General features: G+C 36.4%; 1 protein-coding gene across 8 annotated transcripts in view; it reads right to left on the bottom strand.

The window, feature by feature from the left end:
* Positions 1-3161: 3161 nt before the first annotated feature.
* LOC121640616 (sodium/potassium/calcium exchanger 2-like) overlaps positions 3162-14826 on the bottom strand; it is a 53630-nt gene continuing 41965 nt past the window's right edge. For all 8 annotated transcript variants that reach the window (XM_041986400.1, XM_041986406.1, XM_041986407.1 and 5 more), the window contains 5 exons: positions 13773-13855; positions 8669-8803; positions 8470-8559; positions 7956-8122; positions 3162-6729 (listed from right to left, as the gene is read on the bottom strand). In XM_041986400.1, the coding sequence (XP_041842334.1) occupies positions 6480-6729; positions 7956-8122; positions 8470-8559; positions 8669-8803; positions 13773-13855 (725 nt within the window). In that variant the 3' untranslated portion in view covers positions 3162-6479. The remainder of the gene's footprint in view (positions 6730-7955; positions 8123-8469; positions 8560-8668; positions 8804-13772; positions 13856-14826) is intronic.

The raw sequence follows: 14826 nt of genomic DNA, 5'->3' as shown, positions 1-14826 counted from the left end.
ATATATATATATGGGACAGTTATGGGACAATAGTAGTAATTCAAAATATATCCTAATGATAAATTTTGTACTAAGATTTTATGTAATTTAAAAACCTTTGTGCATCCTCAGTTAAGGACATAAAAACGAGTTCTTTTGACTGTATTTAAAGGCCATCTGTAATGTTACATAGCTTTTAATAGTCTGTAATCATTACATAAATTTCTATTTTCCATTTAAGGGAGGGAAAGACAAGCTTTATGTCCTAACATTTAAGCCATGAAAGCTTGCGAGTCATTCAGAGATAAACTGAAGCAGTAAATGCAGACAAAAGGATATCAGGCTTTTCTGCGAACCAACTCGCAGACAAAAAAAAAAAGAAAAAAAGAAGAATTATTTTCTGTAATTAAGTTTTTTTTTTTTTTTTTTAAAATAGTGGTTATCCACCACATCTTTATTATATTATATTATATTATATTATATTATATTATATTATATTATATTATATTATATTATATTATATTATATTATATTATATTATCCAGTTTTGTTAAATGAATCTAATCAAATATATTTTTTCATAAAGCACTTTTTATACATTTGTAGCACAAAGTGCTTCACATAATAAAATGTACACAAAAACAATGTTTGCAATGTTTTACTTTAAGCTGTGAATGGAGTTTCTATTAAATAGAATTAATACAGGATAACACTGATTATTAAATGTGCTATGAATGTTCCATTATGCGTTCATGAATTTTAAGTATTTTCTGGATTTTATTTTGGTTATTGTTATCATTATTATTTATGAATGCAATTGTTTATGGATACATGCTTATTAAAACAAACTGCGGTACAACTCTCATAAACTGCTGCATGATCATAAACACAGTATAATCTTACTTCACTGTTACCACATAGAAAGATTGCAGTTGCCTGAAAACATTTATTTGGCAGCAGAAAGAATAGAAGCGAAAGTACAACTAAAATGATCAAACCCAATGTGGAGACTAAACCCCTTCTTCATAATAATTATACTACATTCCAGAGGGGGATAATTTTCCTTAAGATAGATAAACAGTTATTAATAAAAACAGCTTCTGACTTCTTAGGAAAGTTTGAATGGATTGTACCCACTGGCAATGTGTGCAATAAGTGATAAATCACATCAAGCTAGGAGAGATCTCACTGGATAAACTTAATTTTACAAAATGCTACATGGACTTGTACTTATATAGTGCTTTTCCAGTCAATTTGACCCCTCAAGGTGCTTTACACTACCTATCACATTCACCTATTCACACACATTCACACATTGGGAAGCAACATGGGGTTAATTGTCTTGCCCAAGGACACTTTGACATGTAGTCAGTGGACTACCACCTACCTTCCAGTTGAAAGATGACTGCTCTTCCTCCTGAGCTCTTTTGAGCTTTTCTTTTTGTGAAGTGTAAATGCTTGTCTGGCTGCATCCCGACCCCATAATAATTTTGTTTGAGTTCTATGTGATACTGCCAAACTGTATATAATTTTACCACCCCTTCTAGGCATACTCCGTTTTATCTCTAAAAGCAAAGACAGTATATCCAGAAATAATATTGCTCATGCAACACTCACCAACACATTTTAACCACGGCTTTAAGCAAAGCAGAACTTTAAAAACAATTTTGTTTACACAACTTTGGAAGACTTACCATAGCACAGTCTCAGGTATATCCAGAAGGAAAAACAAGGTTGTTAAAAGTTGAGGACCAAACTCTCATTTATATAGTCATGACTGCTTTCAGGAGCAAACAGCATATAAACCCTTCCCCAAAGGGAATTCCCTCTGTCACCTTTTACACACTAGAGTAGGAAGTAAATTAAGAGTGATTTACTGTATAGGCCAACAGTACAATTGATGACCCAGTTTGACTCACTGCCGCGTTCTCCAGTGGATGGAGACCAGCACAATGAGTTTCCAGAGAAAAGTGGAGGGACTCTCTCATGGGGATTACTGGGAAACTTCTGGGACTACCTGAGAGAGAGAATCATGCTTCTGAGGAAAGATCAAAGACAGTGTAATGGATAATGGAAAGTTTTACAAACTGGGTGTTCTGGTGGTGTGGAAATCTGAAGCTGTAGTGGGGGTAGGTGTTTGTCAGCTACACTGCGTTCTTAGGAATATCCCTCGATGTGAGTGTGAAGAAAACACACACACACACACAAAAAAGCACCAAAAATCAAGTAGTGGCAAAGTGTTTAGTCATGTTAGGTGGAAACATTGGAGTATTCAGTGATTGGATACCATGTTGTATAAACCCACACATGTCTTTTCAGGTTGAAAAAACTTTAAACCTCATACCCTTTTACCTTTCTTACCCACATACCAGCACCTCAAAAGTATACATCTATATACCTTGATGAAATGCTCCATTTTTCATGTTTCAGCTCAGATAGCTACTTTGTTTTGTAGATCTACTTATGCAGGTCTCCATATTTGTGGCTACTTATTCATTTTTGTCCCAAGCGGCCTCTAGTGAGTCAGTGGCTTTAAACTTGAAATAACCAGCTTGGTAGAAACAGACAGAGTTGGTCTGTAAACATGTTGTGGTTGTACCCAATATGCCACTGAAATTTGCCTCTTTGTGCTTCTCACAACACTTCTGAGGAGTCATTATTTTGTAACGACAAATTATTTAAAGTGTACCAGCATTGAAAAAACCAAACAATCTCTCTCTCTCACACACACAAACTATATTTCCAGTTATAAGTGAATTAAATGGAAATTAGACCAACTAAATTTGGAGAGTTAGGGGAAATCCTGAGACATGATTCCATGGAAAGACAAAAACAAAGGGATTCAGCAGAAACCCTTAAACCTAGAAGACGGCGTTAGGCGTGTGATGATTGCGTCATTATTGCACTATTGTTCGTCTGTGTTGAGGGATTTTATTTTAACACAAGAGGGCGCCATACTCCACAACTTATCCTGGAGGTATAGAGAGGTGAAGAGTAGGAAAACCATTGTTCTTGTCAAAAGTGAAAAGATTTTTCATAAAACCATGTTCTGCAGTAATGAACTACTAACATATCTTCACAGGGAGTCACAGTAATAGCTTTTTAATGCTGTATGACAGCAACTTAGCATCACAAATTCATATAAACTTTTTGAAAGCGAACCAAAAAACCAAATACTGTTGCATATTTGAATTAGCATCTTTATTTGTGTTTATTATATACTTTGTGTTTTTACATAAAGAGACATATTTCTTTTACACATATAGATTATATGGTTAATTTTTATCTGTATACATTATATGTACACCTTAAATAAATCTTACATTAACACCAAGAAAAAAAAAACATTTACAGTGCAAGAATGTTCGTTAGTGGTTAAGTTTCAGGTTGTTTACCTCGCTAAACCACAATCAATGTCAAGCTCACATGCTGAACCTATTTAATAGTTTTTTTTCTTGTGTGTTATTCTCTCTATTTGTGATCTCACGCAAAATATACCACGTAATAATCTGAAACTTATTGTCTTGACATGAGGGGCTTTAAGAAGGCGAGCCAACAGGAATAGTATAAAATCAAGCAAAACTCAAGTAAATGAACTCAAATCTTTAAAGGGGCATTTCTTACCTGTCACTGCACTTAAATGTCTCCTTATAAATTTATTCTGGTAAACAGGCTTATTTGAATTCTTTCCTGTTGTTGGATGAGAAGTCAGACACTGAATTCAAGAGTGGGAATGAGGAATTGTCACCATATTACCCATAACGTGTTGTTTTCACACTTTGGATTTAGTACAGATAAGATGCAACATGTTCATTTGGCAAACCTTTCTCAGCAAGTGCTCATGCAAAGCTAACTGTATGCTGCTCAACTACAGGGATGGTGCCCGCCTTCTCATCCTAACTCAGAAAGAACACAAAGTACCCTGCATTTCCTAAAACTATTCATTTAAAGAAATAGTGAGAAGAAACTGGAGGTGAAGTGTGATCACATTTGCCAGTGTGTGGGTGCTCTGAGTGAAGAGTTTAATGGCAAATGTGCACTGGAGAATTTTCACAATGTACATGATTCATCACAGAAGCCATAAATTGACTCTTTCAATCTGGGTGGTAAAAAAAAAAATGTAATACAGGAGAATAGATCACTGATAACAGTTATGGGTTTGGGCAATGTAGGCGTTTTCTTTCCAGTGCACTTTTGACATGACAGAAACCACAATGGCAGTAACACTTAGTTTGTTAAATTAGACGAGGCAGTATGGTATTTAAAGCCCTCATTTACTAAGCAGAGACTGAGCAGACATGCTTCCAGTTGAAATATCCTAATCAGGTGCAGAGTAGTCTGAAATGATGTATTTTTGCTTGGTTAAATGATGATACTAAAGGGTCACCTGCATACAATATTGACATCCTTTTCCATCCAATATTACAAAAATATAAAGGAATAATAGTGAGTAAAATATATGTAAAACATTTGGTTGCCAAAAAAAAAAAAAAAAAAAAAAAAAGAGTTAATATTTACAAAAAATTTAATGAGTTCTTGTTTTTTTTCTCTCTGAATGAATGCATAAAAGTTAACATACAGTATAGAGTTGTTCTAAGCTCTGCTGTACAGTCCGTGGGTAACCAGCCCAAGTTCCTTACATGCATTTTTCCTCACACATTCAGAGAATCTATATACTATTATTTTACAGTTAACTTCTACTATGCTGCTGTACAGAGGCTGTGTTGAGGTAAAGTAGGTGTTTCTGACCAGCTCTAAGAGGAAGGGGTTCATTTTAGGAGAACTGGTCGCCCACTTTACATCACTGGATTTTAGAACAGACAAAAAGGACAGAGGGAGACAGACGCATGAGGGATGTTATTATCAACGACGACACATGGTATATTGCTGTAAAGTCTGCTGTGATTTCCACATTCTAGTAGCTTAAAGATAGATTGTGATTATGATTTGTTTCTCCAGTATAAAACACAGGCTGTATATATATATATATATATATATATATATATATATATATACACACTGGTATAACATGTGTAGTACAATCTCTAATTATGGATTAATTTAAGTAATGGTCATTGTGTGATGACTCCAAATGCAGCTTTAATGCACACATGCAAACAAAAGCACCTTTGATTAAAAAAGAATGCACAAGTTTGATAGATATCATTGACCATACATGTTCTGACAAGTTCTACATAGAGATTGAGCACTGGCTTGCATTAAGAAGTTATGAAACATGTTTTTTAAAAGTTTATATCTTGGTATATGACTTCTTAAATGTTGATTGGAAGGCTAATACTCACCCACAGGGTTCTTTTTCTTTTGTCATGCATTTAACGTCTACCTCAACAGCTTGACTAGTTTGTGATGTCAGCCAAGTTCTACTGTGAACAAAGCACTACACGTTGACTGATCCAAGTCAGCCATGCAAACAAGGTAAAGTTCTTTTTTTCAAATGGATTATTTTAACATTGAGTATAAAACTTATGAGTCTAAGTACTCGCGCATTTTCCCAACCAGTACAATATATTGAAGGCTAGCATATATTTCAAGAGGCTAAACTTCACTTAAGGTTTTTTTTCTAGTCTTTGTTAGTTGGTGCATGTGACTTGTGAAACATGGCAAAAAGAAAAGAAAAACAGAGCAGATTGTCAAGATGGCTCCGCATGAACTAATACTGCTACAGTAGAACTAATGCTACTAGTAATATCTCATGAAAATGAATCTAAAAAATTAAAAAAATCCTCTGAAGAAACATTGAGTGGTGTTAAATACATCTGGCAGGAAAGAGGGAAAGTGCTTGTCATTCAGATGGAGCACAATCAGAGTAGTGAAAAAAAAAAACGGAACAAGAAGAAGAAAGTTTGTCCACGCAGTGAGAATATTCCTTGTTCAGGTGCAAAGCCCACAAGTCTTTCTGCTCCACACAGTCTGCAATTTTTTCATCCATAAATGCATCCACATCCATTATTCACTCCTGGTGAAGGCGTCTCAGTCAGCTGAACAAATATGCTCATGATTTTAACTCAGTCACTGCATTTGTTGTTTTATATTTTCACAGGTCAAACTTCCCAACCTACCAGACCAAGTTTTGATTCCATCTTTTCTAGTAAAACTATAGACATGCATAATACTTCTATATTTGGCATACACCCATCACCCTGCCACCTCCATCCCTCCTCACCTGCTAGTGAAATAATCACAAATAAAAACCAGCTCAGGTTAAGCCTATGTGAAACCAGTCAAAGTCTTGTTTTCATGTTTGTTCAACTCCTTCCACCATCACCAACTGCTTTGTGAAAATCACTGGAGGTTTTATATATATATATATATATTTTTTTTTTCACATTTTTACGCTATTCTCATGTACAACTCTTCTTTTTCTTCCAGTTGTAAAGGATCACAAGGGTCAGGTGAGAGCAACAGCGGACAAGACGGATGGTTCTTGGGTGGTGGTGTCGGCGGTGATGATGGAGAGGAGGCAGCTCCTTGACAGCTCTTCAGACAGACACCGGACAGGTGATCACCCTGTCCTCCAGCATGACGCTGACCACCAGGAAGACGAAGTACAACATGAACATGATGAAGCCGAGAAGCTTGCTCATGCGCCACTTGCACGCAGCGATGGAGATGATGACGAAGAGGAGCATGAGGAAGAGGAGCACAATGGCACAGAAGAGGCCATTGGAGCTGACCTGCACTGGGCTCAGGCCGCTGAAGATGGACCACAGGAGCCAGGGGAAGGGTAGCCTGCAAACACACAAACATATGGGACATGCTGACAGGTAATATTTGCTATGGTAACGCATATTTTCAGAATGCTACATGAAGGCTTTTGAATATGCATAAATTGTTTCTATTATGTAATGCACTTTATGTTGCTTCTTGCATGAAAATGCTTTATAAATAAACAATAAATATAAAATTTTGAATTGATTTAATTTGATGAAAAAATATTAATTAGATGTCAAATAAAAACTACAACACTGCATCATAATTATAATTGTGTGAAGTCAGCACAATGTCACAGGTAAGACTATAGGTGCAATAATGCTGCATTCCAGGATAATGTCTAAGTCTAACAGTTACAAGAGCTCTTGTCTTTCTCTGCTGACTGTTTTTATTATATATTACACAGAATGAAATGCCAGCAAATGCCTTAAATTCACTCCAGTGCTATATGACAATGCAAGTACTTCCTTTTCACTTTGTATCATGTTCATTTTAAAGAACAAATAATGTAAAAAAAATGAAGATTTAATCATCAAACCAAACACTGTATCATAGAAAGCATGTAGATAAGGCTAAAAGTACAAGAACCAGTAAAGTTAAGGTTATGGTTTATTATTTATGTGACTTTTTTTTAACATCTACAAGGTGCATCATGCCAGACTGGATGCTGGAATGGTAGCAGCATGTTATGAGAAATACTCTACTGTTATTTTCCCCCATCATAACTGTTGCCTAGTTAACTTTTATTTAGTGAGACTATAAAGTAATAAAGATAATAACACAGATGCTGGGCTGGATTCCTGAGCCTGATGCAATACCTTTGCTCAGATTATTGCACAGTGCTACCTACTATTTTTTTTAAACATTTTTCATTCGATAGTAATTTTTCTTGTACAAATACACAAGATAAATAATCTTCCTGAACACGAAGGCCTTCACTCATGGTCATGTAGTAAAAATGCCTCTACAAGAAGAATCTGGTGCAAATGCATTTATTTACAGCCTGAAATCTCACCTTCATTCAACCCCGCTAACACTTAATATTTAGCCAAGTATGTGCTCTGGATAAAACAATTCTTCATAACAATTGTGATCAAATAATCTTTGAAATGTAAAAATGTTTTTTTTTTTTTTAATGGACCTTATGTTCAGACTCAGATGCCTTAGTGTTTGTTATGCATTAATTTAAATTAACATGAAAACATGCAGTTAATTAGGACTCATATCTTTGTCAGATTGCATACCCAACAGTAATGTCAAAGATGTTAGAGCCCACAGAGCTGGACACGGCCATATCCCCCAGCCCCTTGCGTGCCACAATGACACTGGTGATGAGGTCAGGGATGGAGGTTCCAGCTGCTAATATAGTCAGGCCCATAATCTCCTCCGTAATCCCAATGGTCTCTCCAACCTGAAAAAAAAGAAAAAGAAAAAGGAAAACTAAGCTTTAGGGTAAATAAAACCTAACGCTTTTTTCCAGCTATTTTTAATTTCCTCATGATGCTTAGTAACCGATGGAGGTGACAAAACTAACAGTCTCCTTGCTTTGAATAGGAAACCTATAATTAAGCCTGTAAGGGTGGATTACAGAATGCATTTTTATCAAATGTCAAGGATGTGAAATGGAGAGAAAAGACAAATCTTTTCTTTGTTTTTTTGACAAGGATTATGGTTATTAATAGTATCATTATGTTGTTTAAATGCTTTCATGATCACATCATGCCCTAAAGGGAAAACAGGTCTTTCAGTTCTGTATACCTGGTGAGCCCACCACACCATTAAGTAGGAGAATATTGCAATCCAGCAGATGGCACCGAGGAATGTGATGGGAAAGAACTTCTTTGACGACTGAGAGATAAAAAAAAAAGGGAAAAATATGAAATAAAGGACTCCATACATTTACATATTAAAATGGAGGAGATTCTTGTAAATATTTTGAGAGCTCAGTCTCACACACCGTTTTCCTGACATCAGGCAGTGTTAGCCACAGGGGGAGGACAACGGGCATGATGAAGAGGTAGGTGAAGCGTTTGCGGTTGGATTCGGGCCAGGACAGGCTCAGAGGCTGGTCCTCTTCTTCCTCATCTTCAGCCTGAGAATAGATGTCAAATCCCCCACCCCAAAAAGAAAAAAAAGAAGAAAGGAAGGAAAAGTAGACAGAGGTCATTAAATATTCATGAGGATGACCATTACACCCTAAAACATGTTCTTTTGTTTCATTTAGTTATGGGACTGTCACATAATGTTGATCACATGATGTAATACACCCTTTGTAAGTAATTAGCAAGTTAATGTAAGATAAATACGGCACTGAGATGCGTCGTGCTTTTTGGAAAGTACTATAAATGGACCACTGAAAAATTAATGACAACCCTTTTAGCTTGAAAAAGGGTCTCATCAGGATTCACCTTTATATTGCCAGTATTGGGGGAACTTTGGGGGGGAGGGGGGTCGGTCACTTCTGTAACACAACCACCGGGAAGGAAAAGACATCACAGACGTCTGCAGAAACTGATGACAGGAAATGGAAGCGTGCATGCCTTTGCTCTATGATGACCTTAAGGCGGACGAATATGATGACTGATTTAGGTGATTGCACAGAGCTTGAAGGGCTCAGTCTCACCAGTGGAGCCCAGAGGCTCATCACTGCTCATGCAGGCTACACAGGCCAACCCCTGGGGTCTGATTAGACTTTCTACAGGAATGCAGAAAGAGCCTGAGAGTCTTACTGATTACCACCAAATGAACAAAAATGACTAAATAACTAAATTCTTTTTTTTTTTTTTTTTTTAAGTTCCTTGTCTGACTAAAAGGGTAGAACTTATGAGCTATTCAAATCAATATACTTGATAGGGGCCATGAGGACACGCATTTGCAAGTTCCTCCTGACACACCTGGACATATAGATGATCTAGAATTTGTCTTGTACCCTTGTTTAGATGTTATTAGTGTAAGGCAAAAACAAACAAACAAACAAAAAATGCAGTCAACAGATGTAGAAGACTTAAACAGGGAAGAAGGACATACAGAAAAAACAGATGCTGATGACAGATGTTGTACAGTATGAAGTAATTCTCCCAAGAAAATCACATACGCTTTGAAAAATTCAGTCAGATCAAATAAGCATGCCCAGACAGTGAAGCAGAAATCTTTAAAGATGGCTTCTGCATGAATCATGAATCATATGGAGCTTATCCTGCGGTGACAGCTACGGCTGCAGAGTATTGCTTGGTAACCTTGGTAATCAGAGCTGCCAAACAAAAGACAGCGCCTGCATCACTTATGCTTAGCATTCTGCTTCCTCCTCCTTTCCATAACCAGATGGCTGCATTGTTGTCTGTTAAAAGGTCCATGGGAAAAACCCAAGGCTCTGTCAAGATCAGTTCTGGAGCAGATCCACCACAATTTAAACAAGTAAGGATATGAAAGGGGTTTTTAATGAATCTTTTGCAGTGTATTAGCATCAAAGACGTGCGCTCCCATTTTAGCACATTACTGACAGACAGTATTGTGATTTTCCCTGCAGCTGTTTGATCGACATATCATCTAAATTCAACCTACTGTTTCTGCCAAAGAATGAATTTGTCATTTGTGTCTTTACGATTTGCTTTACTTGTTTTCTGCACTTAAGTACCCCATGTAGCTGGTGTTCCCTACTCTAACTTGGTTCCTAAATGCCAGCCCCTTGGGGGCCTTTCCTGCCCTGTGGTGCCTCAGTTGGTAACACTGCCAACTCTGTGCTTAAAGGCAATGACTTTTATCAGACACCACAGAGCTACGAGGGGTGGTGTGACATTTGGCTAATATTCTTTTTTTCTTCCTGAAGGGAAGTGTTTGCCCTTGTACCCATGAGGCCACAAAAGAGATGAAATAATTGAAAAAAAAACATAAATCTAATAAAACAAAAACTTCATGCATAAAAGCGCAGCTGCAGCAAGGCTGCAAACCTGATGGATTAGCATTACTTTGTGGACTTTCTTAGCAGGCTTTTTTCTCCAACTACTTTATTTTTCTGATACCCCAAAAGCTGTAATTAATGTCTTTCAACAGCGTGAATAATTTTCTTACTGCAGTGTTTCATTTTTCACATGAAACATTATCTTTATAGTCGCAAACTGCAGCGTTTGCCACATGCCATGGCACTGACTTTAACTCACAAGCTCCATCTGGATATAAAATAGTATTTATCAAAAGGAAAAGCAAATAGAGCATTAAATCCTTTAACTGATACACTCATGACACACTATATATGTTTTTCCAAATCGCTTTAGTTACGATCAAATTGGTGAGATGAATCACGAGATGATGTTACTTCATTTGGGTTGCTCATTTGTTATATAAAGACATTTTTTGCACACAGCTTATGAATATTCAAATCATGTGCTGCTGAAAGCTGAAAATCATGAATATTTTTAAGGAAAGACAGTTTACTGTGCATCACATTGTAGCTAGGATGGTTCACTATTCATTATCCTGTAAAAGTACTTAAATTAGAATCAGATGAATGCACACCATGCAATATAATATAAATATTCCCCTTTTTATTTCTGTTGTTTTGTTAAAATAACTCTCAAGGGTTTCACTTGGAAACCATACAAGAAGACTGCATGAGATTTTAATTTGACCTTAACTATCTCCTTATTCCCCAATCTTGGTTGCCAAGGCATCCAGAAGGGATAGAACAATTAGTATGATGGGGCCTCAAGCGACATATGAAGGCTTAAGCTGTTTCCAGCAACTTCCTGACATAGACAGGTGCTCTGTGGGACAGATATCTAAAAATAGCAGCTTGCAGGAATTAGGGATGCTAATACACATACAGGATTTTCAAAGTTAGTCATCACTTAGGTTAAAAAAGTGCTCATTATCCCTATACACAAGGTTTTCTGCCGTTGTCTCACACACTCGCATCATTTTAGACTCACATCAGAAGCTTTGATTTGACTCAAAAATATGGTGCGTTGCCTTTGTTTTTACAGACACAGATATTTCCACCGTCAGGTTGTTTTTTTGCAAGACTATTTTAACACAGATCATGAATAAAGAGACTAAAAACACCATGCAACAGAGTAGATCAATACAAATGTTGTATTTTGGGCTACTCCAATGCACTCACCCCCCCCCCACCGGTTTGCATATATAGTGCACTGCATCTATTGAAGAAAGAATGCTTAATGTTCACATGCTAAGGTATCTATATTTAAATGAGGAAATATCTTCTTTTAGGCTGATATACCACAATATATCAACCTAAAAGAAGTTATACTGTAGTGTATCAACCTAAAACAAGATTTAATAAAGAATATCTTCTTTTATGTAGATATACAACAATATAGAACAATATTGTTGTCAAAGACTGGGCTTTGATTCAAAGAAGGATACTTGAAGATTAAAATTTCTCCTGTACTGTGGGATCAATGTATGCAAAGCTGCTGATCATATTAGAGTTTATATGCAGCTTTTACAAATCTCTGCAGTACAAGATCCTCTGAATGAAATAAAATGAGTAATAGAGTCACTTCATAGTTTGAATCAAGGCACAATGAAACAGATTAACCTAGAAAATAAACCATAACAATAGTTTTGTATAAATTGTATAAAACATTAATCACTGTTATGTGAATACTCATATAATTTAAAGCAGAACAAAGCGGAACTGAATAATTCAGCTGCACCAATGCACCAAGTAAAAGGATCATGTTTTGGATAAAGCTTTATTTAATTTACCTTAAATTAAGGTATTGTTATGATTTACAGCTATTTAATCTACTATTATATTAAATTATTCTACATACATTTAATTTAGTTTTGATTTCAGTCCTTTTTAAGTATCATAAGCCACTTTTCTCTTTCTTTTTCTAATTTCATACTTGCTATTTTGTTAAATTGACATGACAATGACACGCTTTAATTGGGGTTTGACATGAAGTGATTTTCATCTATTTTTTATTTGTGTATTTTTTTTTTCTTTTTTGCTGTATGGTAATGAAGTCGGCATTTCTAACCTAGTTCTGAGTCAGGATTAGTCATGTGAGAACTAGGATAAATACATACGTATGGAAATAAACTAATATGTAAATGAATCAATTTAGAAATATATAATTAAATCTAGAAATACTGAAAAAAACATTTAAAAAGGTAGAGATGAAACATTTCCATACTTAATTATATATTTGTAAATACATGTATTTATTTAAAATGATCAATTTTGGTTCTCCACACAGTAATCCAATGTGATTCACTTTTAGGTGTCATATTGATTAATGCCTTTCTAACAGAAGATTATCTAAAGCAGCTTGTCATAAATAATTTGTTTATTTTCATGCAACTACAAATTATTCAGTCCAAGAGGTAAAAATGAAAGTTTAAATAGTTAGAAAATGTAGCAGGGTTCAGTTTGTTTTGGGGTTACTTTTTCAGGGCCATGTGAAGGGTGAAGTTCCAGCAGGATGATGGACACACACCAGACACATCCTCTCAGCACACGACTCTGAATCGCTGCCCACTTGCTCCACGACCGTCTGCTGGCCTGGCAGGTTTCTGCATCCCGGCGTCCTCATTAATGCCAACACAACTGCTGCAGGTGCTGTTCTAAAGCTCTCAGAGCCTGGCCCTTCGTCAAAGATAGTGCATGTGTGTGTGTTCATGTGTGTGTGTTTGTGTTAAGGTCTGTATGTGATGGTGTTCATTTCGAGCACCCAGCAGTGGGGAGCAGCAGGTGAGTGAGGAGTGTGATTACAGAACTCAGTGGGAGTAGGCGGTCTTTGGCAGGTCTGGCTGAAGATGGAGGAACTTGCCCAAGTGCATGCTGGGAAATTATCAGCAGAGGTGGCCTAAACTATAGTCTATGCAACCTTCACATCAGTCACAGTCAGAGAGGAACACAGATGCAGATGAGAGGCTTAAAATATTCATGAAAGCCTCAGTAACTTTGATATCAGCCTCACACTTTTGTTGCCTTTTCATAGCGTGACCTAGTTAGCTGGTCAGGGGATGAGCTGGTACAAAATACAGCCTTTTCCCTTCAAGTTGAGGTTTACATGTATTAAATGATTTCTTACCGTCTCCCCCTCTTGCCCTGCTGTTCCATTCATGGGTGGCGTCACCTCTACCTCCACACTGGAGCTGTTTGGAAGATTCTTATCTGTGGGCAGTGTGAATAGTACAAGACATATTTAGAGGAGGTGAAAACTGTTTTAATATTTTTGAAACACATGAAAGAATTAGCTTCTGTAGGTAATTCAGAGGGTTCAATCCTTTTTAACCCTATGTACACAGATTGTATGAAAGGGCTTATACCGCTACTCGGCAACATGCCATGTTTGTATTAAACATTGTATATTTGCCAATTTCGTTGCACTTTTTGTTGCAATGACAAATGAAGTTCTATTCTAAAAAGGAAATATGTTTTGACTGTGGTTGGTTTTTACTGTTTGTTAGATTTTTATTTAACACCCCCAGGTGGAATTCCATGAAACAAGGTGGGGATTTTTGTGTGGCTTTGGATCACTTCCATTAAAATTGCAACACTGAGCCTTGGCTTTGGCAAAGACTTTGCTCTCCTTGAACCCTAATATCAAGATTAAACAACACAGCAACAGATGAGGTAATTAAAATGAGGTTGTAATGACAATGTGTGATTTCTTTGTAGGTGCATGTGCTTTGTTTGGGTGTCTGAACTGCTTGATTCCCATGGTTTAAACAGCAGAGTCATCTAGTTTTTCTTTGAGTTTATTTCCTCCAAGTTAAGTCAGAATGGCCCATCCTTCTGTCTTATCCATGTGTATAAATGATTGTTCTGCAGAATATTTCATGTGGCTCTTCCTGCAGGGATATATATATATATATATATATATATATATATAATAAAAGACATTAGGAAATGATGTGTGTGACTTTTTCTGCTAACTTGTAGTTGATCTTATAGTGGACAGACACTGGGAGCGCTTTGTTAGGCAGAGCAGAAATGCATTAGGGCATGATTTTACAGGTTTGTCTTATTGTAAGTGCATAAAAACATGTTCTTAAAGATCAGTATCAGGATCCAAACATTGAAAGCCTCATGTACATGTGGGATACTTATAATATGCTTAAAATTAAAACTCAAGTCAATGT

This window comes from Melanotaenia boesemani, chromosome 5 (assembly GCF_017639745.1).
Source record: "Melanotaenia boesemani isolate fMelBoe1 chromosome 5, fMelBoe1.pri, whole genome shotgun sequence".
In the NCBI taxonomy this organism is placed as follows: domain Eukaryota; kingdom Metazoa; phylum Chordata; class Actinopteri; order Atheriniformes; family Melanotaeniidae; genus Melanotaenia; species Melanotaenia boesemani.
Note: the sequence above shows the minus strand (reverse complement) of the source record. Positions and strands in the feature narration are given on the sequence as shown.